The sequence below is a fragment of the Xenopus tropicalis genome, chromosome 2 (genome assembly GCF_000004195.4).
Source record: "Xenopus tropicalis strain Nigerian chromosome 2, UCB_Xtro_10.0, whole genome shotgun sequence".
In the NCBI taxonomy this organism is placed as follows: domain Eukaryota; kingdom Metazoa; phylum Chordata; class Amphibia; order Anura; family Pipidae; genus Xenopus; species Xenopus tropicalis.
The window spans coordinates 28053008-28076282 of NC_030678.2; the positions used below are offsets into that span (position 1 = coordinate 28053008).

At 40.9% G+C, this 23275-nt stretch overlaps 1 protein-coding gene across 1 annotated transcript in view; it reads left to right on the plus strand.

Annotated features, from left to right (window-relative positions):
• The window catches only part of dcbld2 (discoidin, CUB and LCCL domain containing 2), a 36590-nt gene that overhangs the window by 7078 nt on the left and 6237 nt on the right, over window positions 1–23275 (plus strand). The window contains exons 2-13 of the mRNA XM_002940994.5: window positions 5686–5913; window positions 10721–10858; window positions 11587–11638; window positions 12489–12561; window positions 13116–13249; window positions 14737–14777; window positions 16184–16399; window positions 17510–17634; window positions 18180–18327; window positions 18790–18927; window positions 20465–20558; window positions 22758–22807. Of these exons, the coding sequence (XP_002941040.3) occupies window positions 5686–5913; window positions 10721–10858; window positions 11587–11638; window positions 12489–12561; window positions 13116–13249; window positions 14737–14777; window positions 16184–16399; window positions 17510–17634; window positions 18180–18327; window positions 18790–18927; window positions 20465–20558; window positions 22758–22807 (1437 nt within the window). The remainder of the gene's footprint in view (window positions 1–5685; window positions 5914–10720; window positions 10859–11586; window positions 11639–12488; window positions 12562–13115; window positions 13250–14736; window positions 14778–16183; window positions 16400–17509; window positions 17635–18179; window positions 18328–18789; window positions 18928–20464; window positions 20559–22757; window positions 22808–23275) is intronic.

Below are 23275 nucleotides of genomic sequence, written 5' to 3' on the forward strand. Positions count from 1 at the left end.
TCTGCCCCAATAAGGGGTAATTATATCTTAGTTGGGATCAAGTACAAGGGTCTGTTGTTTTATTTTTACAGAGAAAAAGGAAATCATTTTTAAAAATTAGAATTATTTGCTTATAATGGGGTCTAAGGGAGATGGCCTTTCTGTAATTCAGAACTTTTGGATAACGGGTTTCCGAGTAAGGGATACCATACCTGTATATACATGCTTGCTAATTGGATATGAATACGATAAAGACTGGAATAGCCAGTGTGAATTGAACCTATGGTGGATGTGACAGAGTGTGGTAGAAAACGTGCCTTAGTAAATTTAAGACTTTTAGAACTACATGGCAGTAGATTGTCAGCACTGCACAGTCTCTTCCCTCCTTGTCTGCTTTGTACAACCTGCGGCTGTTGTACTTTTGAAAAATGTGGCCAGCTGTGCATTACTGAGATACCAGCTACTCAACATCTTAGGTCTATCACAGACGGGCTGCATTCTCAGCCAAGAGAGAAGCATCCAACACCATTGCTTCCACCTTCCCATTTACATGTGACAGCAACGGTACTGGCTTCCATGTGTTACACAATCGCTTGGCCTATGGCGTTCATAGTGAATCTGAGGCAATTTTGCCACCACATTTATTCCATGCTCAGATCTCAACATCAAAGCTGCTAGCACCTCCCAGATCCTGAAATGCTGCCTTTGTAACTTATATTAAACCGCAGCACAGGTTCTTTTGCTGCTATTTACACCCAAAATGTGTAAAATGCGAGAATTAAAGCAACTATCATTGCTATCATTAATAAGTAACAGAAATCTTCCCTAGAATTTTAGGTTGCTGGGACAGTATCATGTTAAGGCAGAAAGCGTTTGTCTGCTGCTGTAGATTCAGTAGAGCGCGGCTGTGCCTGCAAACATTCTGTCTGGGAGAGAAGCAGCACAGCTTTAGTCAGCATACACCCTCGCAGGGTCAAAAAGGCACAGAATTGGCAAAGTATGCTGAATGCGTATTTTGACATGGTTTGGCAGCAGGCAGCAAGCGTATGAAAGGGAAATGTATTGTACCACAGAATGTTTTCTTTGTTTCTGCTGCTGCGCCCCTGTCAGTTCCCTGTGTGATCACAAGATGAACTTTGGACTTTTCAACTGAGCATTTGGCGCATATTTTGCTGCACTTCTTTTCCTTGTTAACGCATAGTGCTGAGGATGAGCCCTGTGTTGAACCTCCTGCACATTATGTGGGATCTTTTACTATCCCGTCTTGCTAGCTCTGTCTCCTCACCAACCAATTGGCCGCATTAGCAATGCACACAGATAGGGGCAAACTTCTATTTTCTTCTTTTGGGTTGGGCATTGGACAAAAGAGACCCTACCTACACAAAATCCTTGTTTTTTCAAAGAACTGGCGCAACTACATTGTATTTGTGTTGTATGAGATTTCACAGTCACTGTATAGGAGTTGTCATAAGAATGGCTGTATTTTGACAGACTGTGCAGCAGTTGTCTGCTTAAACTTAAAGTTTTAACTGCGTTGCCCCCTCTTGACTTGGCTAATGCATGGGCAGATGCAGAATTGAAAGAGCCACAGACGTTACTCACTTCTACTCTATTTTGCCTGCTTGGAACAATTTAGCCATACATGTAAACAACAGAACATCCAACCATACAGCCCATTTGGTCGGATAAATGCTAGGTAGGCCCATATAGGGACATCTTAAATATGCAAAATGCATGTGTTTGCCCTGGGACAGCTAGTTGCCATTGCATTAAGAAACAACAGGAGTTTATTTTTATTTTCTGTTATATATAAAGTTCAAACACATTTCCGTAGCTCTTTACAGAGATTATTCATCACCAGGTGGTCACTGGGTTTCTCTGCCAGAAAAGCACCAGTTGAGGATCCATTCAGTGTGACATTAGCTGAAAGATCTTTGGCTTTTAAGGTACAGGTATGGCATCCATTATCCGGAAACCCATTATCCAGTAAGCTCCAAATTACAGGAAGGCCATCTCCATAGACTCCGTTTTAATCAAATAATTCACATTTTTAAAAACGACTTCCTTTTTCTCTGTAATAACAACGGTACCTTTTACATGATTGCAACTAAGATATAATGAATTCTTTTTGGTGGCAAAACAGTCCCATTGAGTTTATTTTATGTATAAAAGATTTTTTAGTAGACTTAAGGTATGGAGAATCAAGGAAAGATCTCTTATCCTGAAAGCCCCAGGTCTCAAGCATTCTGGTAAAAGGTCCGATACCAGTACAATTATTGGACCTTACTTTTGTGATTTGAGGTAGCAGTGGTGTTTCTGGGGACATAGCTGGAATTACAATGCGGTTTTCAAGTCACTGCATTTGTTTGTTCAGCTGTGTTTAGTAAATGCCTATTGGCAGTGACGGTCACGTCCTCGACTTCGTCTGGGTCAGACATGTCCGTGTCGCCACCCTCTGTTGAACTGGCCGGTGATGGAAGCTTGGGCATCTGTGATATCGATTCTGTAAAGTTATGGAGGAAGTTATGCATTACACTTGCTAAGATCTACTGAATGCAAGGAAAGGGAAACTTCCTTCCAGGCGTGCGTCGAAAAATACTCCTCAAGAACATGCATCGGCTGCTATAATTAGCCGGAGAGAAACAATGAATATAAATAAGAGCAGAGAAGAAAGCTAATCGACTCTTGCGAAGGACCAAAAGCGTGCCTCCTAAAATACATACATTTATGTCATTTCCTGAGGAAAGCCCTTGCCTTGGGTCTAAGCCAACATTCCATTTCTCATGTGACTTAGGGTTGCTCAGTATTTGGGCCTTTCTCCCTGGTAACTGCTGCCTTGTTTAATTGTACAAGCATGGGAGGATCCGAGGCTAACTATGTGCTGTGAGGCATCTGTGAGTTATACAGTATCACTAACGGGAAAAAATCACTAGTTAGAGGGTAAACAAATATAAAAACAGCAGTACACTGATCAGTTCATGTCTGTTTTGAAGGTTCTGAGGCGGTAATCAAGCTCCTCGTTTTGTAAATGTACAGTCCAGGCCCAGACTGGCAGTCTGTGTAATGTTGCAAATGCCAGAGGGGCTGCTGTAAGGTGCCATAGACAGTCACTATTTAGTGGGCTGGTGGGGGGCTGTTTGGGGCTCTGTGTAGTTAAAATACAAGGGTCTCTTTTGAATCTTAGTCCAGGCCTAGTACAGTCTATAAAAATACCATCCTTATGTATTTCAGCAGCAGTCTATTCTTAGAATTCCCTGGGTACATGAAACTGCTTATTGACCGAAGATCCACTTGCCAAACAAGTGGATCTTACCGTGTATGGCCACCTTTAGCTGTAATTCACTTCCAGGGTTCCGGTATATCTAGTCACTTATTAACAGTTCCACCCACCAATTTTAGCATTTTTGACCCAGTATTTACACTACTGTAAGGTTATGGTTCAAGATAAAAGGGACAGTGTATCCTTTGTTTTTTAAGTAGTGTTTGCTGTGTAAGGAAACTGGTATAAGGTTATACTGCACAAAGGGCTTTGTTTATGTACACAGTTTAGTTCATCCTATGACTGGCAGCTGACATGCAGCTCTTGTGTTACATGTTAACCCTTGACTCCAGTGAATCGGTAGCATAAGTTTGTCAGGTTATGACAAATGGTAGATTTACGATTACAGAATGTTCTAGGCTGTTCTAGACTATTTAGGCCAGTGCTGCATGGGCTGAATCAGTCCCACGTGGCACTAGCCTTAGAGTGGAGAGCAATAAGGCAGTACAGGTATTGGACCCCTTATCCGGAAACCCATTATCCAGAAAGTTCTGAATTACAGAAAGGCCATCTGCCATAGGGTCCATTTTAATCAAATAATTCACATTTTTAAAAATGTTTTCCTTTTTCTCTGTAATAATAAAACAGTACCTTGTACTTGATCCCATCTAAGACATAATAAATCCTTCAGGAGGCAAAACGACCCTATTGGGTTTAATTACTGTTGTATGTAAATATTTTTTTTTTAGTAGACGTAATGTAGGAGATCCAAATTACGGGAAGACCCCTTATCCGGAAAACACCGGGTCCCGAGCATTCTGGATAATGGGTCATATACCTGTACATACTTAATTTAACTATGTCACATTTTATTTAGTCAGTTTGGAGTTTTCAGAACTATGTAGGTCCCTTTATGGCAGCAGCACTTGTTACAGTGGGTTATGGGCTTGGTAAGAAAAGCAGTCACAGCAAGAGTGGTGCTATGAATGTGACCAGTGAATGGGTCCTGGCAAAACAAAAGCAGCACTGCTCCTACTATTTATTAACAGAATCTTATGCCTAATATCTTATGTAAAATTCTGATGATAATAATATATGAGATTATACATATATGTAGCCTCAGTTTGTTCCTTCTGTAAGAATTCCTTATCTCTCTGCAGAGTGTTTGTAGTTAAACTGGGCCGTGTGTGTGAGTTTGGCCCAGCGGTGACAACCTCCTGTTTAACCAAAGCCAAGCCCGATCAGTTCCTAATTGTTTCCTGTTATGGTTCTGCTGGAGGCTCACTCTAGATTCTTATTTCTCATACCTTCGCTTTCATATATTGGGCAGCAAGCTTATTTACAGTCTCCTTAACACTGGAATTATTCTGGCTATCTAATGGAAAAAAAAATAATATGAAGCCCATACTTTTGAGTAGTGTGAATCATACAGAAAGCATGGAGTTTTCATTGAAAAATATGTGTAGTCTAGTTTTGCAGGGCTTCTGGGGCCACATAAATATACAGTAGAACCCCGATTTTATGTATACTAGGAGATTGCATTAAAATGACAAATCTGGGAAAGAGAACCCGCAGCTTGCCTGAATGGGCCATCAGCAAACTAGCGTCAATTCCTGGAAAACTTGAAATCTGGGGACGTAAAATCTGGGTTCTACTGTATTATCAAAGGCTCTTCTTGGGGTTTATTTAGGCAACTGATAAAAGATGGCTGAAAGCAGCTTGCAAACACTGTAAAAACAGGACTTCTGCTTCCAAACATTTTCCATGTACAGGATAAAAATAACTGGCAGTTTTGTTTTGCTGGTCCTTTTAGGATATCCAATTTCAGGTCACTCAGACATCTGTTATGTGTTATTTCTTCCCTTGTTCATATTTTTATTTTACATCTCATGCTCTGCTGTTCTTTCTTAGGGGTTTGCTATCATTTTTGAGTTTAGAACTCCAGATATGTTTTAATCAACAAGGAAAATAACAATGTGTATATTTATCAATGTAACCATTAAAATGGTACTTATGTTCTGGGTGTGATAAAACAAAATTCTAACAAAGACTGTCTGTAAATGGCCAGGTATTAGGTACAACATAACTTTTCTAGAATTCCAAAGACTCTCAGCCAAGTCTGACTTTATTCTGATAGACCGATAGGGCCCTCCATTTGGCAAACTTTACATTTCTGGGAGATTTAAATCGGAGAAATATTGTGTACCATTTGTTAATAGAACACATCATGGAACTCATTTACATTTAAAATGTTGGTACTGCCTGGCACAAAGTCTTCTTAATGCCACACATAACATAAATTAATATATAATTAAAAAAAAAAAAATATATATATATATTTATTAATGCAATAGTTGCATGATATTCTGTTTCCAGGCTCCTGTATGCATTTCTTATTGAATCTGCCTGCCATAGTTGTACTCATATTACTGTTCTCTCTGTCACAGGCGATGGTTGTGGCTACACGGTTATGGGGCCAGAAAGTGGAACGTTGACATCAATGAACTATCCGCAGACCTATCCCAATAACACTGTGTGTGAGTGGGACATCCATGTTAAACCTGGCAAGAGGATCCTAATCAAATTCGGAGACTTTGATATAGAAAATTCGGATTCTTGTCATTCAAGCTATGTGAGGATCTACGATGGCGTTCGGGAATCCCGCACTGAGATTGGTAGGACCATTTATCAGATGGAAATAGCAAGGTGTACAATTTGTGTGGGGGGCTATTTGCTCTTTTGAATGATTGCCATGCTTGTTGTTTTGGAGATCTGGTTGTATTATGGTATTTTTGGGTTGAGTATTCTGGTAGAACCAGTTATCATGATCTTTATTATGGTCATTAAGTCAGCAAGTCTCTATGAGTACTACTCTAAGGGCTCTGGCACAGGGGGAGACTAGTCGCCCGTGACAAACGTCCTTTTTTCCCGATTTACATTTTCGCTGGTGGGATGGCATTTCAGGGAGATTAGTCACCCGCGACAAGGGAGATTTGTCGTGAGTGACTAATATCCCCGTGTGCCTGAGCCCTAAAAAGTGCCAGGGTTTTCATGCACTTTCTGTTACATATTTGATTCTCAATCATTTGAGCTTCAGTGCTTTATTATTATTTTTATTGCTGGGGGCTTAACCTTACAACTAGTCACAAATTATATTATGGATGGTACATAATAAACAGCCCTTTGAATGTCACAAGCACAGGCTGGCAGTAGTCTGTCAGTAGTGGTACTCAAAATGGTGCTCTAAGGAAATTCTCAGCCTATTAACCTATATCTATTAAGTATTCTAAGGCTTACAGCATTTTGTCCGGCAGTGTTTTCAAGCAAAGGACTGAGGCAGACAAAGTCCCCTACCCATTTGTTATTCTAGTGCAGTGATCCCCAACCAGTGGCTCGGGAGCATCATGGTGCTCACTAACCCCTTGGATTTTGCTCCCAGGGGCCTCAAAGAAGGTGCTTAGCCCTCACACTAGTTTGTCTTTATATTCAGGGTCCCTTTTCCATGTTTAAGATCCTGGCACCTTCCACAAACTTCCATGGAATATAATTAAACCAACATGGCTGCTTATATTTATCTACAGATTTTTCATTAACATAATTATGTCTATTACCGATTTAATGCAGTCAATGTGTGACTTTATTTTATGCCATATATACTGTTGAGAAAACTTGGTATATTTATCTGTGGTCGAGGAGTCTGTTTTTTTTTAATTTTGTCCTTTATTTTATTGGTACCAATAACAAAACAACGGAGCCCCTAATCCACTGCTTGGTGTAAAGTAATAAACATTAAGGTCCTTCTGTGGCCAGTAACTTGCCGTGTGCTGATCAGCAGAGTCATCGATGCACAGGGTCCTGTAACTCCCCGCTGCCTCTCAACCTACAGCTGTTTGGCTGGTTTCTGTGTGTTTGGGTTGAGAGCTAAAGACTAGAGATAAAAACAAGGCTATTGGGTGCCAGCCATAGAAATACAGTTTGCTACCCACAAGACAGGAAGCAAATAAAGAAGACTGAGGTTGAGCATTTGTGGCCTTCGGTTTCAGATGGTTCATGGCTTGTGAGCAGATGGGGTTCGGTAACAGTGTCATTTTTTATTATTTATGATCAATCTGTCACTGAGATTGGCTGGTTTCTCACAGGGACAACCTCAACACTGAAGAAAAACAGTGTAGGTGATGCCATGTAGTACTGGTCACTCGAATCCTTTAAATTTTTTTTTTAAACTGAAATGTTTTATTGACATTTTCAAGCATTTTGGTACAACAATAATAGGGACTTTGGGTCCCGGCAAATAAAAATAACAGATATGAAAAGAAAAAAGATAAAGGTAGGTAAAGTAATATATAATAAAGTATAGTAGGGTAGGGGTCGGCGGCTGGGTTTTGTTGTCTTAGGTTGAGGTTGTAGAAAGGAAGGAGAAAGGGTTGATAGTGGGCATGGTACTTTGTCTCTGGGTTTACTCTGGCCATAATTTTAGGCATGTAAGGCTGAAAATAACAAGGGGTCATTTTCATATGTTAAACGGGAACCAGATCTTGTTGTAGGCCTCCATGTTGTTTTGCAGCATATATGTCCGTTTTTGTTGGTTGCTATGTTGATTATTTTTGCTTTCAGCTTTGTCAGAGGAATGGTAGGATTTTTCCAGTTACTTGCAACTATGAGCCTTGCTGCCATGAGTATATGTTGGCACAGTCTATGTGTTGAGTTCGTGAATTTCTTAGGTTTTTTACCTTAGAGTATGGCAAAAGGGTCTTTTTGGAATGAAGCATAGAATGTGATAGATAGAATGTGGCATACCATGTCCCAGTATTTAGAGACTGTATTACACTCCCACCATTTGTAAAGCATGGTGCCTTCTTCCCGGCATCCTCTGAAGCAGTGTGGTTCGCATGCAGGGTAAATTTTGCTAGTCGGGCTGGGACCAGATAGGTCCTGTGGAGAATTTTCAGTGAAGTTTCCATGTTGGTCACACAGGTGCTTCGAAAATCCTTTAATTTTGACCTCTTTTGAATGCATTCTTCACTGATAAATACCTTAACATTCGCATGCAACCTGTTCTAAAAGGCGAAATATCCATTTATTTCTACCATCTATTTTAGATGGAATCTTTGTTTAAATATGATCTGGTGCTTAGGAGCAGACTAGCACAGCTATATCTGTGTAAACTTCAGTGGTTTATATTAAAAATACATTTTTAAAAAATAGCTCTCAAAAAATAGCAGACCCCTTTTGTATGTTTATAAAAGTTTAAAACGTACAAAACCTTGTTTCTTCAAACAAAAATGGAACAAAATGTTTCTTCCAAGTTCTATTGCTTTCAATTGTGGACTTTGCATAGATTCTCTGTAAAGCAGACTTCACCTCCACATGGAACAAGAAGGGGGTGAATGACTGTGCCAGCCTTAAAAAGGTGGGGAAAATAGTCCCTGCAAGTGAGAAGCAAATGGTCATGGTTTCCTCTCAATCTGTATGTCTAGCCATAAACCTAACTGAATTTTCTATAATCAACCAGAGTGAGAACGCCCAGCTTTTCTATATGTACCACTGCCTGGTGAGGAGTAGGCTGTGTGTTTAAACCTTTTATATCACTTTTGGCTATTTTTCTGCTTGAGTCCAAGAGCTACATTTCTCTTGCTTGCATTGTATGAGTGACGTTACTGCAGAAAGATCTCACAGACAGTGCCAGGAGCGTGCGGTTCCAGTCATAAATTGTAGTCCTTAACCACGTCAATTAATGTCACTCAGAAATCTGATCTGCTCAGAGCACCCTTAACTCGGTGATAGAGGATCTGCAGTGTATGTCACAGCAGCCACTTTAAATTGCTCTCCATAAAAATTTATGATGTAAGGCAAACCCTGCTCCGTGCTTGGGAAGATGCAAGGTCAGCTCCCAAATACTGGCTCTGGGTTTTCCTTTTTTTGTCCCTTTGGTCTCCAGGCAGTCATTCAATATGGCCCTTGTGCTGCCATGCTAACTTTGGGAATTGCATACATGCTGTAACTAACATTGTAATGCAATAAGCATTGAAAATCTATAGCACTGCTATACTGAGCCACAATGAATGGCAAGCTATCCCTTGTAAACATATATTTTATACAGCAAATGATCCCTAATTATGTGCTGCTATTACTCATTTTGCCCAATATAGATATTTGAAGGTATGTAGTTGCCTCCCAGTTGCCCTTCGCCAGTGAGTCATTAATTTAACAGCCATGTTTTCTGGATAAAAGAGACGGTTATGGTTTCATTATTCAGGCTGGGTATTTGAACAAAGCTTTGAATGTAAATACTAAGGCTCCTGCCACATAGGGATTTTTGTCTGCTACTGCCATTTGCTGACAAATGCCTTTCTCAGTCTGTCACCAATACCAGTAAATTGAAACTGGCCATTACCCTCCTGGTGCAAGAGGGTACTATAGTTATTGGCTTCTCAAACCATTAGCTTCCCAGTAATGATTAGGTCAGAGCTGTACCTATTCTATTATGTAACTTGCTGACTCTTGCTTCAGGTATGTGGTATCAGTACCTGCATCATATTGTAGTGATGCAGTGGTGGATAAAAGAGAGAGTGTTGTCTCTTGTATGTTTTCCTAAACCAGGGGTCCTTAACACGTTTTACCCATGAGCAGCATTCAAATGTAAAAAGAGTTGGGAGCAACACAAGCATGAATAAAGTTCTGGAGAGTGCCAAATAAGGGCTGTGATTGGCTATTTGGTAGCCCCTTTATTGACTGGCAGCCTACAGGAGGCCACTGGGAGCAACATGTTGCTTGCGAGCCACTGGTTGGGGACCGCAGCCATAAACCAATAGTTAAGTAAGCTGTACATATATACAAATATGAGTTGCCAGTGTAGTTACTGATATTTGGTAGTAAGTAAACTATAAAGACCTAGAATGATGGATCCGCAAGTCATTTTCTGAAGTTGGTTGTCTTGCCCAGAACATTTGTAGGGAGTTGCCCCAGTTTGCCTTTGCAAGGCTGGTAAAGAAGAGTTGAGAGTGTACAAAGCCAGATACCTCAAAACACTAGGGGAGGCAGTGGAGAGGGCAGATACAGTTTGGTCAAATAAAGGCTGCTTTCATCCTTTAAGAAAGTTTTATAGCGAGTTCATTTTGTACACTGATGGGCAGGGTTAGAAAGAAATATTTAAAAAAAAAAATGTTTCAGGTACTATAATATATAGGGAATATAATATAAGATAAAAAATTATGGACATGACCTGCAGACCCGCTGACCCTCTACCCACAGACCTGCTTATGAAAATCCTATCTTAAACCTGCAGGGGGTACCTGTGGTATGCTTAAAATAACTTCTTGGTAATCTTGCATTGGGAAGATCTCTCTAGGTTGTGTGTATTTTGGTTCCTACTCTGCATTGATTTAAGGTGTCAGTCATTTTAATGAAAAGTGAGCAGGAATGGGATGAAAGTTTTTAGTTTGCCAACATTAAATGGTTATTCTGTTTGCTTTCTCTCCACAGCTAAATATTGCGGCTCGGCTGTGCAGTTAGAAAGCCTCATCGAGTCCAGGACAAATAAAGTCACTGTGCAGTTCATGAGTGGGACACACATCTCTGGGCGCGGTTTTCTGGCTTCATATTCTACTGCTAATAAAACAGGTACAGGGACCGGCAAGGCCTGATTGGCTTCCTTTTCTACTGCTAATAAAAAGGATCACCATAATAATCCTACCATGTTTTCTGTATCCTTAGGCCCAGCTCTAAATTGCATTGTAATTATCCTCTACCCCTTGTTATCTGCCCCCCATATGTTTCCTATTATACGCATGCTATCTGTGCAAACCTCTTTATTGTTTTTCCAGAAGGCAAGAAAATGTATTTTTTTCTGTTCCAAGAAAAGATGTTTATTTCTCCCTTTTAGATGAGATTTTATAATGCTCAGGGGAATTATTAATTTTATATGAGCTCTGGGGAAGAGCACAAATGTGATTTGATAGATTTTATTTTTCTCTGCCCAGAGTTTTTCCATAGTAGTGCAAGTCAAGCAGAGCAACCTTTCCTGGCACTTTTCCACATGCAAGCATTTTTTCTTTTATCAAGTTTCCTTAATGTTATGTGGCACCTACTGCACAACCCTTGCCTTGCAGGGTCAATTCCTGCGGTCTCAGTGCTATCATTCTGTAGGGCAGAGGGTATGACTGCATACATGGCAGCATGCCTTTAAAAACTGCAGCTCCTCTGCTTATTCAGTACAGTTTGATTAAAACACTTTAAAAATACAAGGCCTGTAGGAATACAGAAATATTTATGGGAAAGAAAGAAAATGTGATTTAGCCTGTAACTGCAACTGGTCACATACCCGTTCTCTCCTTTTTTTTTTATTCTAGATCTTATAACATGCTTGGAGAAAGCGAGCCATTTCTCTGAACCTGAATACAGGTGAGAACTGTGAGATCTCGGGCTGGGAGGGTTTAAAATGAAGAGAGAGTTCTCTCCAACTGCTAATAATCGCATATATTAGAACAGTGTTCAGTTCAGTGTTAAGCTGGCCATAAATTTTAAGATCCGCATATTGTTGAGGTCACCAAACGAGTGGATCTTTTCCTGATATGCCCGTCTAAGGTGGGCAATGTTGGGCTGAACTAATCTTTTATCCCTATGGCCAAACAATTGGATCATATCGCCAGGGCGAGAACTGCATCAACGAGCCAATGCAGTCCTCGATTCAACAGGAAATTAAAACCTGCATGATCAACATCTGGCTGGTCTTTGGCCATATAGTGGTCAGGTAGGCCTATCAGAGGGCCCCATACACAGCCAAAGTGGTCTGCTTAGGCTGGATTGGCAGCTTAAATCTGGCCATTTATGGCCACCTTTAGGTAGTTTTCTATATTGTCACTTTATCTTTTATTTCACAAATAACAGCATTAGGTTTTTAAATTCTTTTGATGTTGAAAGTTCAGCCTGTGGTTAGTTGTAGCCAATATCTGAATAGGGTACAGATTGGACATACCTGTCTCCTGTGCTTTAACTGTTAAAATATCCACCCCTTAGGGCTCTGGCACACGGGGAGATTAGTCGCCCGCGACAAAACTCCCTGTTCGCGGGTGACTAATCTCCCCGAGTTGCCTTCACCTGCCATCCCACCGGCGACAATGTAAGTTGCCGGTGGGATGTCACACGCGGGCAACTAATCTCCCCATGTTCCTTAAGGTAAATGATTTTTAAATGTGTTGAATATTTATATTCTTCTGGATAATTGGATCATTTTTCTTTTTTTTTTTTGCAGCAAGTACTGCCCAGCTGGATGTATGACTCCTTTCGGGGAAATTTCAGGCACCATTCCTCTTGGCTATAGAGACGTAGGTGCACTTTATTGCTTTGTGGGAATGTCTGTATCCGATCTATTGTTGTGCTCCTGAAGCCTTTGTTAGCTACTGTGCCTGTTACTAGCAAGGGTGTAATTTTCCTTGCACCCCTCACTGCACGCGCAGTATTTTCTTACTAAGAAGTACAGTATGTATACATGCCTACATAAATACTCATACAGTAACTGTACGTACTGTGCTTTGTTCATCGTGGAAAAGCAATGTCAGATTTGTGGTTATCCTTGTCTTTGCTTAGATCCGATTGCAAGATGATTGTGACACTTTATTAGCACGAGAGCTTTGTTCTTTGTCTTTAAAAAGTCAATAAAATAGGCCGTTGTCTCTTCGCTTCAGGCCCAAGAGGCCATAAATGCAGCACTGCTGCTGATTTCTATTAAGACCCAAGGACATTAATACATTATAGGAGTTTGTTACCCTGTAGCTTTGGGAATTCTAGTGTCTGCTATAAAACTGGTTATTGCTGCTGATGAATAGCCCCAGCAGTAACTGGCCAGATATAAACAGGACTGCTTTTTTCTTCCATCCAGTCTTCCTCTCTGTGCATGGCTGGGGTGCATGCAGGAGTAGTGTCCAACATCCTCGGTGGCCAGATTAATGTCGTTATCAGCAAAGGCATTCATTTTTATGAGGGCTCCTTGGCAAACAACATCACATCAAAAGTGTAAGTATTACCCTTAGGACTCAGGTCCTAATTTATATCAGACCTTCATAGTGCCACAGCCTGTACTTTAGTGTCATGGCATTTTGCACTTCAGTGATTTCATTATGTAAAATGAGAAACCTGTAGCGGTATGAACAGGTCTGGACTGGGATTCAAAATAGGCCTTGGCCTATGGCATCGTACAACAACCCCTCTGGCATTTGCCAGAATCCATAGATTGCCAGTCCAGGGCCTGGGTATAAATGCCTACACCCAGTAAATATTATAAAATAGCCTAATACCCCTGTAATCTATTTCCCATGTCTGACTTCCTATAAAACTACATGATTGAAATGCCACAATGGCCTTTGTATGATGGATGTTAAATTTGCCATACATTTTCTAAAAGTTGCTGATGACTTGGCCCTTGTGCGTAAGTCGGCAGATGGCCCAAATAACCTTCTCAGATGGACAGTCAGCAAAGGTAGCCATTCACGGTAAGATCCGCTTGTTTGTCCAGGTTGCCAAACAAGAAACCTGCTTGATCAACACATTTATGACCAGATTGCTCAGGTAGGCCCATTGGGGGTTCGCAAACATATGCAGATAGGATGCTGATTCGAGTCCTTCAGACTGTTTCGGCAGCTTAAGTCTGCCTGTGTATGGCTAGCTTAAGGGCCGTGGTAGATGGGGAGATTAGTCGCCCATGACAAATCTCCATTGTTGCGGGTGACTAATCTCCCCAAAATGCCATCCCACTGGTAATAATGTAAATCGCCGGTGTGATGGCATACGCGGCACCGCGATCGCCAAAGTTGCCTCTCAAGGCAACTTCTGCGATTTTGGGAAATCGCCGTGCTGCATATGCCATCCCACCTGCGATTTACATTCAAGCCGGTGGGATGACATATTGGGGAGATTAGTCGTCCGCAACAATGGGAGATTTGTCACGGGCGACTAATCTCCCCATCTACCATGGCCCTAACTGTGACTCCTGTAATCTACGTCAGCTGATATCTTATGTAGAGAAGGGGCATCAGTAATAGTTTGGAAATGCTAGCTGCATTGTCTTAGGATTGCAGGATAGTCCATTGGACCTCCTTATGAATGGTGCCATACATGCCAAAGCAGCTAAAACTGCCAAACCAATTAAGCTTGTATGCACACCTTAAAACTCAGAAATCCAGCACACGTTGGTTATATCTGTTCTGTCTCTGTGTGAGTGCCAAAGTAATTGATAAGACTGATCAAAACATTGTCCTTTTAGATTGATATCTAGTTAAACCTGTGACAAATCAATTGTGTAGGTTAGAAAATCATGTCAGCTGTGGGTCACATTTATCTATTCGATGTAAGCAGTGATGGGCAAATCTGTCCCATTTCGCTTTAGAGAAAAATTTGCAAAATGATGAAAATTCACAAAATGCATTAAAGTCAATGGGCATTTTTTTGGCTTTGGGCACCTCCTTGCAATATATTCTTTTTCTCATCCGTTTTGTTTTCCACAGGGGCTCATTGTCTTCAACGCTGTTTACCTTCAAGACCAGTGGTATGTAATCTTCTTTTTTTATAACATGGTATACCCTATGTTCACGACTTTACAATATAAATACAGAAAACAGAAAACTGATATTTTTACTCTGTACAGCTTGTAATCTACATGTATAATGAAGATCTAGTAAATTCATTGTTGGGATTGACAAAATGAGGCTGATATATAGGGCTGTAAACAGGACTAATTTAGGCTGCTGTGGCTAATAAGGATTAGGGTTGACAAATTCTATGAGATGGTTTGTTGCAGAACTCAGGGGATGATTTTTTTTTTTTTTGGGCGGGTAATGGTCATAGTTGGCCATAAAGTACCAATAATATTGAATGAAACTAAGTTTAGTATTATTATTGGTACATGAATGGCGCCTTGCCAATCCTGGCATCCATTTATATTGCTCAAGGGACACCTTTCAGGCCACTTCAGCGAGGATTAAGGGCAGGCTGCATCGCTATTGCAGAGAGCACAGTTGTGGTAACTTGTGGGGCACTGCTGCCTAAAACAATTTTCTCAACTTGCCTCATGGTAGCAGCACCCCTGATATTGCTTGGTTCAAAATATGGCTGTAGGAAATGTATCCAGCTTTTATTTCACGTTGTAGCTTCAATATTTGACATAGTTATTTTCTGTACTACATATATCCAGCCTTGGTTGTGCATCTCTCTTCCAACTACAAACCTCAGTCACCCAGTATTTGACACCAGAGGTTGGATCGTAAGGGTTTAGACTGTGTATTTAGCTGTCCCACACATCAGGGGTCAGATCACTTGTGCATATGGCAACTCTGGGAAGAAATCCGAGATGTGGTTTAGCAAGTGAATGAAATAATGGCAGGGTAGGTTTCCAGCCTTAGCCAGGCAATTATAATCTTATCATCTAAGCTATGCACTTAGTGGCACAGATTCCTGACATGCTATGAATGTGCTGACAGCACTAACCCCTGCCATTTGGAATCATGCACACTGGGCATTTGTTATGTGTGTGGATCTGAGTAGCTGCCTGATACTGCTTGCCTGAGGGATTATCGTCTTTCTTCCTCCTCTCCTTAAAATAAAATTAAATAAAATTAAAATTAAAGTAACACTAAAATAAGTTAAAAATTAACATTTTAACAGTTTAATTTACTTTAATTTTATTGTGCTTCTATTATTCTCTATTGGCTTTAGTTATTCTAATCCGGAAGCCTTATTTATCTGTGTGTCTTTATAATACAGAAGAGCCACAAATAACCTGTAAAATAAAACGTGTTTGCCCATCAGTGGGCCAATCATCATTGAATACAGTGGAATGTTTGCTTTGCTGAACAATGCTCGTATTTTGTTGCTGAGCTAGAAACGCCATACAATAGGCTATTGTTTTCCATAATTAGTGTGAATAACATGGCTTTAATGCTTCCTGTTGGCTAGGGTGCTATGGAACTCTGGGAATGGAATCTGGTGTTATCCCAGATGCCCAGATAAATTCCTCATCTTTCCTGGAATGGACCGACAACACGGGGCAGAATAATGCTTGGAAAGCTGAAAGGGCCCGACTGAAGAAGCAAGGGCCCCCCTGGGTGGCCTCCTTCAGTAATGAGCTTCAGTGGCTTCAAATTGACCTTAGCAAACTAAAAAAAATAACAGGTGAGTATTGTTGTCTGCATTATGGGTCTTATTTGATTATGTATTTACTCTTGATAATATCCTGCCATTTGCTTGGGAACTATAGGATAAAGCTCTGGACGGGACTTAGCCCAGCCCTATGTGATAGTGCATTTTGTAACGTAGAAAGGTTTCTTTAAAAGAACCCCCCTTCCCCCCCAAGGTAATGTTCAGTTGCTTAAAAACATTATTATTTATGATTTTTTTTTATGATGGTAACATCCATAGGTAATTAAAGGTGCAGAGTTTTCACATGTGCAGTAAGCCCATAGCAACCAATTAGAGGTCTGCTATTGCAAGTCACCACAAGCTGCAGGTTCTGCACAGTTCTCTTGCTTTTTGTCAGCTCATTTAGAGAGAATCGCACACAGAATATAAAACTCAGGTAAATTGTAAAAAAAAAAAGCGCAGCCTGCCATTGCAATTCAAATCAGTGGTATTGCAGGCAGCTTTTAACCAGGAACAGTGAGTTGATTAGGTGGCGTTTTTTTTAGACTGCTTAATGAAATAATACACAAGAGCCATGAATATCCTTTAAATTATTATTCTAAACGGTGCTTAGTGATGTCCTCAGTTATAATCAGTACTCAATTTGTGTCACATGACTCACTGAAACATGTGTATTATATAATAAATCACATACCCCCCTGATGTAAAATATAAGTTCATGACCTGTATAAACATTTGGCCTTGTGCTTTTATATGCTCCTGGAACTCCTCTGTGACTTATATTATCCTTAGATTTTACATTATCATTTTTTTACACTATGAGACACGGGAATATTTATCAAGCTGTGTAAAATATTTAAGGCCAAGAGTGAATAACTGGCATGTCTATACTTCTCCGTCGTTCCATTAAGCTGGAATTAATTAACCTGCATGTTTATAAAGGTTTAAAGGGGTAATGCTTGAACCAATACCAGTATATTACCATCTAGACCTGGTATAGCGGTGACATTAAAGTGGCAGTGTAAATTGCATTCTTGAGCCATTTTGTTCACAGAGAGTTATGAATCTGCCCCTGACTGTGTAGAAAAGCTGCACTTCATTCGGCTACATCAGTAAGCATTACAAATATTTCTTTTTTTCTAGGCATCATAACAACCGGCTCAACCATGGACAAATTCAACTACTATGTTTCCTCTTACAAGATTGCCTACAGTGAAGATGGCATTAAATGGACTGTATACAGGCCGTTTTCTGAGGAGCAAGACAAGGTACAGTTACCAAGTTATCTTTCTGTACCAGCAGCTGCTTCCTAATATTGTATTTTTAGGTGGTGCTATAGAGAGAGAATGCAGATATTTTTTGGGGTACTGGAGTGAGTATTGTCAGAGAAAGCAGATAATTATGGGGGTACTAGGGTGAGTATTGCCAAAAAATGTATTTGTGAGGTACTAGAGGAAGTATTTCCAGAGAAGTCAAATAATAATGAGGTGCTAGAGGGAGCATTGCTAAAGAATGCATATATTTATGGGGTACTGGAGTGAATATTGTTGGAGAAGGCAGATATTTATGGGGTACTGGAGTGAGTATTGTTGGAGAAGGCAGATATTTATAGGGTACAGAATATTGATAATCATGGGGTACTGCAGTGAATGTTGTAAAAAAAATGCTATTTATGGGGCACTAGGGGGTGTATTGCCAGACATTACAGATAATTATGGGGCACTATAAACCTGATGTCAGATTATTCAAGACAAAAGTGACATTTTGTTTTTTTCCCATGTTTGAGTATTTGCTTCCGTTTCTTATTTCTCAGGTATTCCAAGGGAATATAGATTATAACCAAGAGGTTCGTAATAACTTCATACCGCCTATCGTGGCCCGGTTTGTGAAGATCCATCCTTTGCAGTGGCATCAAAAAATTGCCATGAAGGTTGAACTGCTTGGATGTCAGATTATTACAGGTGAGAAAATGTTTTCTCGGGGCCTACCATTTGCTACTATAAGGCCTTCAATACCCTCACATTTTCCTATACATTGTGCACTACAGTAAGTACATTATGGACTTTCTTTGTAATCGCCCTTACTAGAACAGGCCTTCTACAGTCTTGTTATGCTAGCCACATAAGGTATTAGGTATTTCTCCCAATTGGCTACTTGTAAGGGGTTTGTAATACAATAGGAGGGCTATGGGACATAATTCCTGCCAGGGGGACTGTGGTAGTTTAGGCAAGGCTGAAACTCCAATATGAGCCAGAAAAATTTTGAATTAGAAAAATTCATTAAAGACTGGTGGAAGCATTTGTTTGCACACAGTGTGTCATACACAATGTGCACCTTTCATCACATTCTTGAAAAATGATTTAATGTATCATCTCATCCTCATATTTATTGATCAGTACTCCCCCTCTCCTGTGTTTTTAAAGTTCCTCCAAAGTTGACAATAACTGAAGGTCCAGTTTTGAAGCCACGAGCCAACAACAACAATTCCGGAGTACGGCATGACAAGACCACCTTCCCACCGGAGATTAAGAATACCACGGTTACTCCCACTATAAGCAAAGGTACAGAGCCTTAGAGCAATGGCAGCTTAGCATGTGCAGAATTATGTGCTTTACTGTGTCCTAGGTCTATTATTTACTGTTCTGGTTTACTGCCAACTGTTGCCTTTAGTTGGTAATGTCTGACATTTAGTTGCACATATTGTAATTATTTGGTTTCCGCTTGAAATTATAAGGCTGATGCCACATGGGGCTGGTTCTCAGCACATACCAAAAATCAGCCCCTATGTTTCCTGCACCATAATATTTAACCATTGTATTAGCCTGGGTGCAGGCAAATGTGGTAGATATTGGCAAAGAAATGTAAGAGTCCGCATTTTAGAATTGACATCAGCCGTGTGTACCTGCACCCGGGCCGATTCAGTGGTTCAGGGTGCAGGCAAAGAAGGCTGATGCTAGTGTAGGGGCTAATTCTCGGCCTGCGATTTTTCACAGACCAAGAATCGGCCCCTTGTGGCATCAGCCTTAGGGCCTCATCATTCAGGTAATGCTGTGGTGCTCTATACTGAGTGCTACTTTAGCATTCTGATACTCCTTTAAAAGGCAACTATAGCTGCTACTAAGCTTTTGCATCTCTGTGTTCCTCTAGCACAGCCCTCTTTCAAAGCAAGGACATACCACACAAATAGGGAGCAGGCACACAGGGTATTTGATGCATGATAACTCTATAAACTGTACAAACACATTTCCCTTTCCCCAGAAGGCATTTATTTGTGCAGCTTTTCCAGATGGACTGTGTGCATATGAATCCTGTGGAATTTTCCCTTCCCTATGTAGGTATTGTTACCTCACAGAGTGCAAGTGTATTTGCACAGTCACAGCAGTTAGTAAAAACCTTTGGTATTTGCCTTCATATAGGAAGGTCCAGGGAAAACAAATGTCCAAGGATACTTGTACACTACTGATATTGAGTGTAAGTAAATCATCCTTTGAATGGGTTACACCATTTTTGACCTGTTTAAATGGAAAGAGTTCAGCGCCCAGAAGGAAGGGAAGGGGGGGTTCTTGCATGTTGTGTTTGCAAAGATACACTTGGCTCTGCCTTATATCAGCTGCCTGCGCCTGGTCAGGAATGCTGGGGTTGACATCAGAGAATTCTCATCTCAGCAGCTATTGGACTGACTCATGCTGTGAGGTAGCTGGGGTTGGAAAGGGGCCCCCATTTTATACCTCTTTCCTTGCTGGTGACAACATTTAATACTGTTGTTACATAGAAGGAAGACGTATAATCAAATTGAATGCTTTGTATTGTAACCAGTGGATATTCATATTTTCTTTTTATGACTGTTTGAAAGTGGGCTGTATTCATTTAACAGGAAAACAAGCTTTGGCACTCCAGCTGTTAAAGAAGCAGAGCTGCTGCTGGGAGCTGTAGTTGCACAACAGCAGGAGTGCCAAAGTATGGCTTTCCTGGATGGAATTTATTCTCTGTTTGCGTTACCCTGGTGACCCTGACGCGGTTACAATTTCCAACACCTACACAAAAATGCAGCGACTGATTGCCATGTAAACAGCTTGTTTTTCTTTTAATGGTTTGCAGATCTACCCCTGGTGACCATCTTGGTTCCTGTGTTAGTAATGGCTCTCACCAGCATCATCCTGATCTTGGTATGCGCTTGGCATTGCAGGAACAGGTTGGTCTATAACCTTATTGTGTTGGGATTCTCTATAAAGGGAAAGTAAAGCTAAAGTACATTCTGGAACATTCATAATTGCTTCAGTTTCACATCTTTATATTGTTTTCTAGTTTGCCACCCCTAAATATAGAGAACACTGTAAAGGGTATACAGAAAAGTGTCTTGGTTGTCTTCCTCAGCCCAGAACTGGTAAACTGGAAATAATTCCCTCAGTTTTTTTTTTTTTTTTTTAAGTGGAAAGGGGGGGGTGGGTTTATCAGACACTTCAGGCTGACATTAATTACCTCTGCCACTCCAGAAGGAAAAGGATGTATTAGAACTCAATTAGTACTCAAAAGGCTAAAAACATTAAAGGGCAAGTAAAATAAAGACATAATGACAACCAAGGTGCATTTACAGTAATGAGTAATGTTTTTGTCTTTTTTTAAAAGGGTGTTATCTTAACTTAAAATAACCTTCTTCGGCCTTTTGGGTCAATTAAAGTGAATAATGGAGTTACAGGTGCTTTAATCTGCCACCAGAGTGGTTTTGCTTAAGACAACCGTACAAAGGCTGATTGGGTACACTCTCTGGCTGACGGCTGCCTTTCTCTTGTTCCGATCATTTGGACAAACAGAATGAATGATTGCAACAGCACAAAGTAAAGAGGAGCCAATTCACTGACTAACAAAGTGTTGATCAATACAACGTTCTATACATATTTACCAAATCAGTGCATGGAATGTACACGTGAACTTCTGTCCCAAGGGCTTAGACATGAGGCCAATTTAGATAAGAGGAAAGAAGATTCCCATCTAACAAAGAGCAGATTCCTTGTGTGATCATGGCTCAAGGCACATGGTGTTGGGTGGCGCCTTTACAAGTATAATGCACTTTACTCTAAATAACATGAGCGCTATAAATGTTTACTCATTACTCATACTTATTTAATGCATGTTTATATTTCAAACAAATTACAAAGTCACAAAATACTGTTATTGTTTAGATTGTGTGCTAGAGGCCTCATAGCCACTGCTGCTATAGGCACCATCTCTTCCTACTATACCTGCTATCCCACAGCCACAGTCCCTTCCCAGAGGCTATTATCCCCCCACTGCTACTATAGGCACCATCTCTTCCTACTATACCTGCTATCCCACAGCCACAGTCCCTTCCCAGAGGCTATTATCCCCACTGCTACTATAGGCACCATCTCTTCCTACTATACCTGCTATCCCACAGCCACAGTCCCTTCCCAGAGGCTATTATCCCCCCACTGCTACTATAGGCACCATCTCTCCCTACTATACCTGCTATCCCACAGCCCCAGTCCCTTCCCAGAGGCTATTATCCCACTACTACTATATGCACCATCTCTCCCTACTATACCTGCTATCCCACAGCCCCAGTCCCTTCCCAGAGGCTATTATCCCCCCACTGCTACTATAGGCACCATCTCTCCCTACTATACCTGCTATCTCACAGCCCCAGTCCCTTCCCAGAGGCTATTATCCCCCCATTGCTACTATAGGCACCATCTCTCCCTACTATACCTGCTATCCCACAGCCCCAGTCCCTTCCCAGAGGCTATTATCTCACTGCTACTATAGGCACCATCTCTCCCTACTATACCTGCTATCCCACAGCCCCAGTCCCTTCCCAGAGGCTATTATCCCCCCACTGCTACTATAGGCACCATCTCTCCCTACTATACCTGCTATCTCACAGCCCCAGTCCCTTCCCAGAGGCTATTATCCCCCCATTGCTACTATAGGCACCATCTCTCCCTACTATACCTGCTATCCCACAGCCCCAGTCCCTTCCCAGAGGCTATTATCTCACTGCTACTATAGGCACCATCTCTCCCTACTATACCTGCTATCCCACAGCCCCAGTCCCTTCCCAGAGGCTATTATCCCCCCACTGCTACTATAGGCACCATCTCTCCCTACTATACCTGCTATCCCACAGCCACAGTCCCTTCCCAGAGACTATTATCCCACTGCTACCATAGGCACCATCTCTCGCTACTATACCTGCTTTCAACATAACGCACAACATTCTTGCTACGCTGCTGGTATATTGGATTAGATTTTTCTGAGCAATGTTTTCTTCTATTCAGGAATTTGTTACCAGGTAAAAGCCTGAGTGCTTGGATATTGTCGTCATGAAGCAGTGACAGTTGGAAAGTAATGTTTTGTTGCTGCTTTATTGCAGGAAGAAGAAGGCAGAAGGAACATACGACTTGCCTTACTGGGATCGTGCAGGTACAAAGCTATAAACTGCGATTTATGTTACATTGTTCTGAACATGTGTAAATGGATTTTATCTTGTACTCTGTGACAGTATATATATATATATATATATATATACCTGGGTGCTCGTGCAGGAGGTATAGATACTCAGGGTAGGATTGACAGCACACGCAGGGTTTTCATATGAAAAATCACAAAGGTGTAGATGAATAAATGTGAGGCTTTATTCAGTCCGACGTTTCAGTTCCTATCTGGAACTGAAACGTCGGATGAAAGTTGTCCCTGATGAAAGTTCCATATGAAAACCCTGCGTGTGCTGTCAATCCTACCCTGAGTGTATATATGTATATATATATATATATATATATATATATATATATATATATATATATATATATAATGATGAGAGAGAGAGACTGAATGTGCCATTTTACATTACCACAAAACCAGTTATGTTTTTAGTAGATGAATGCATATATG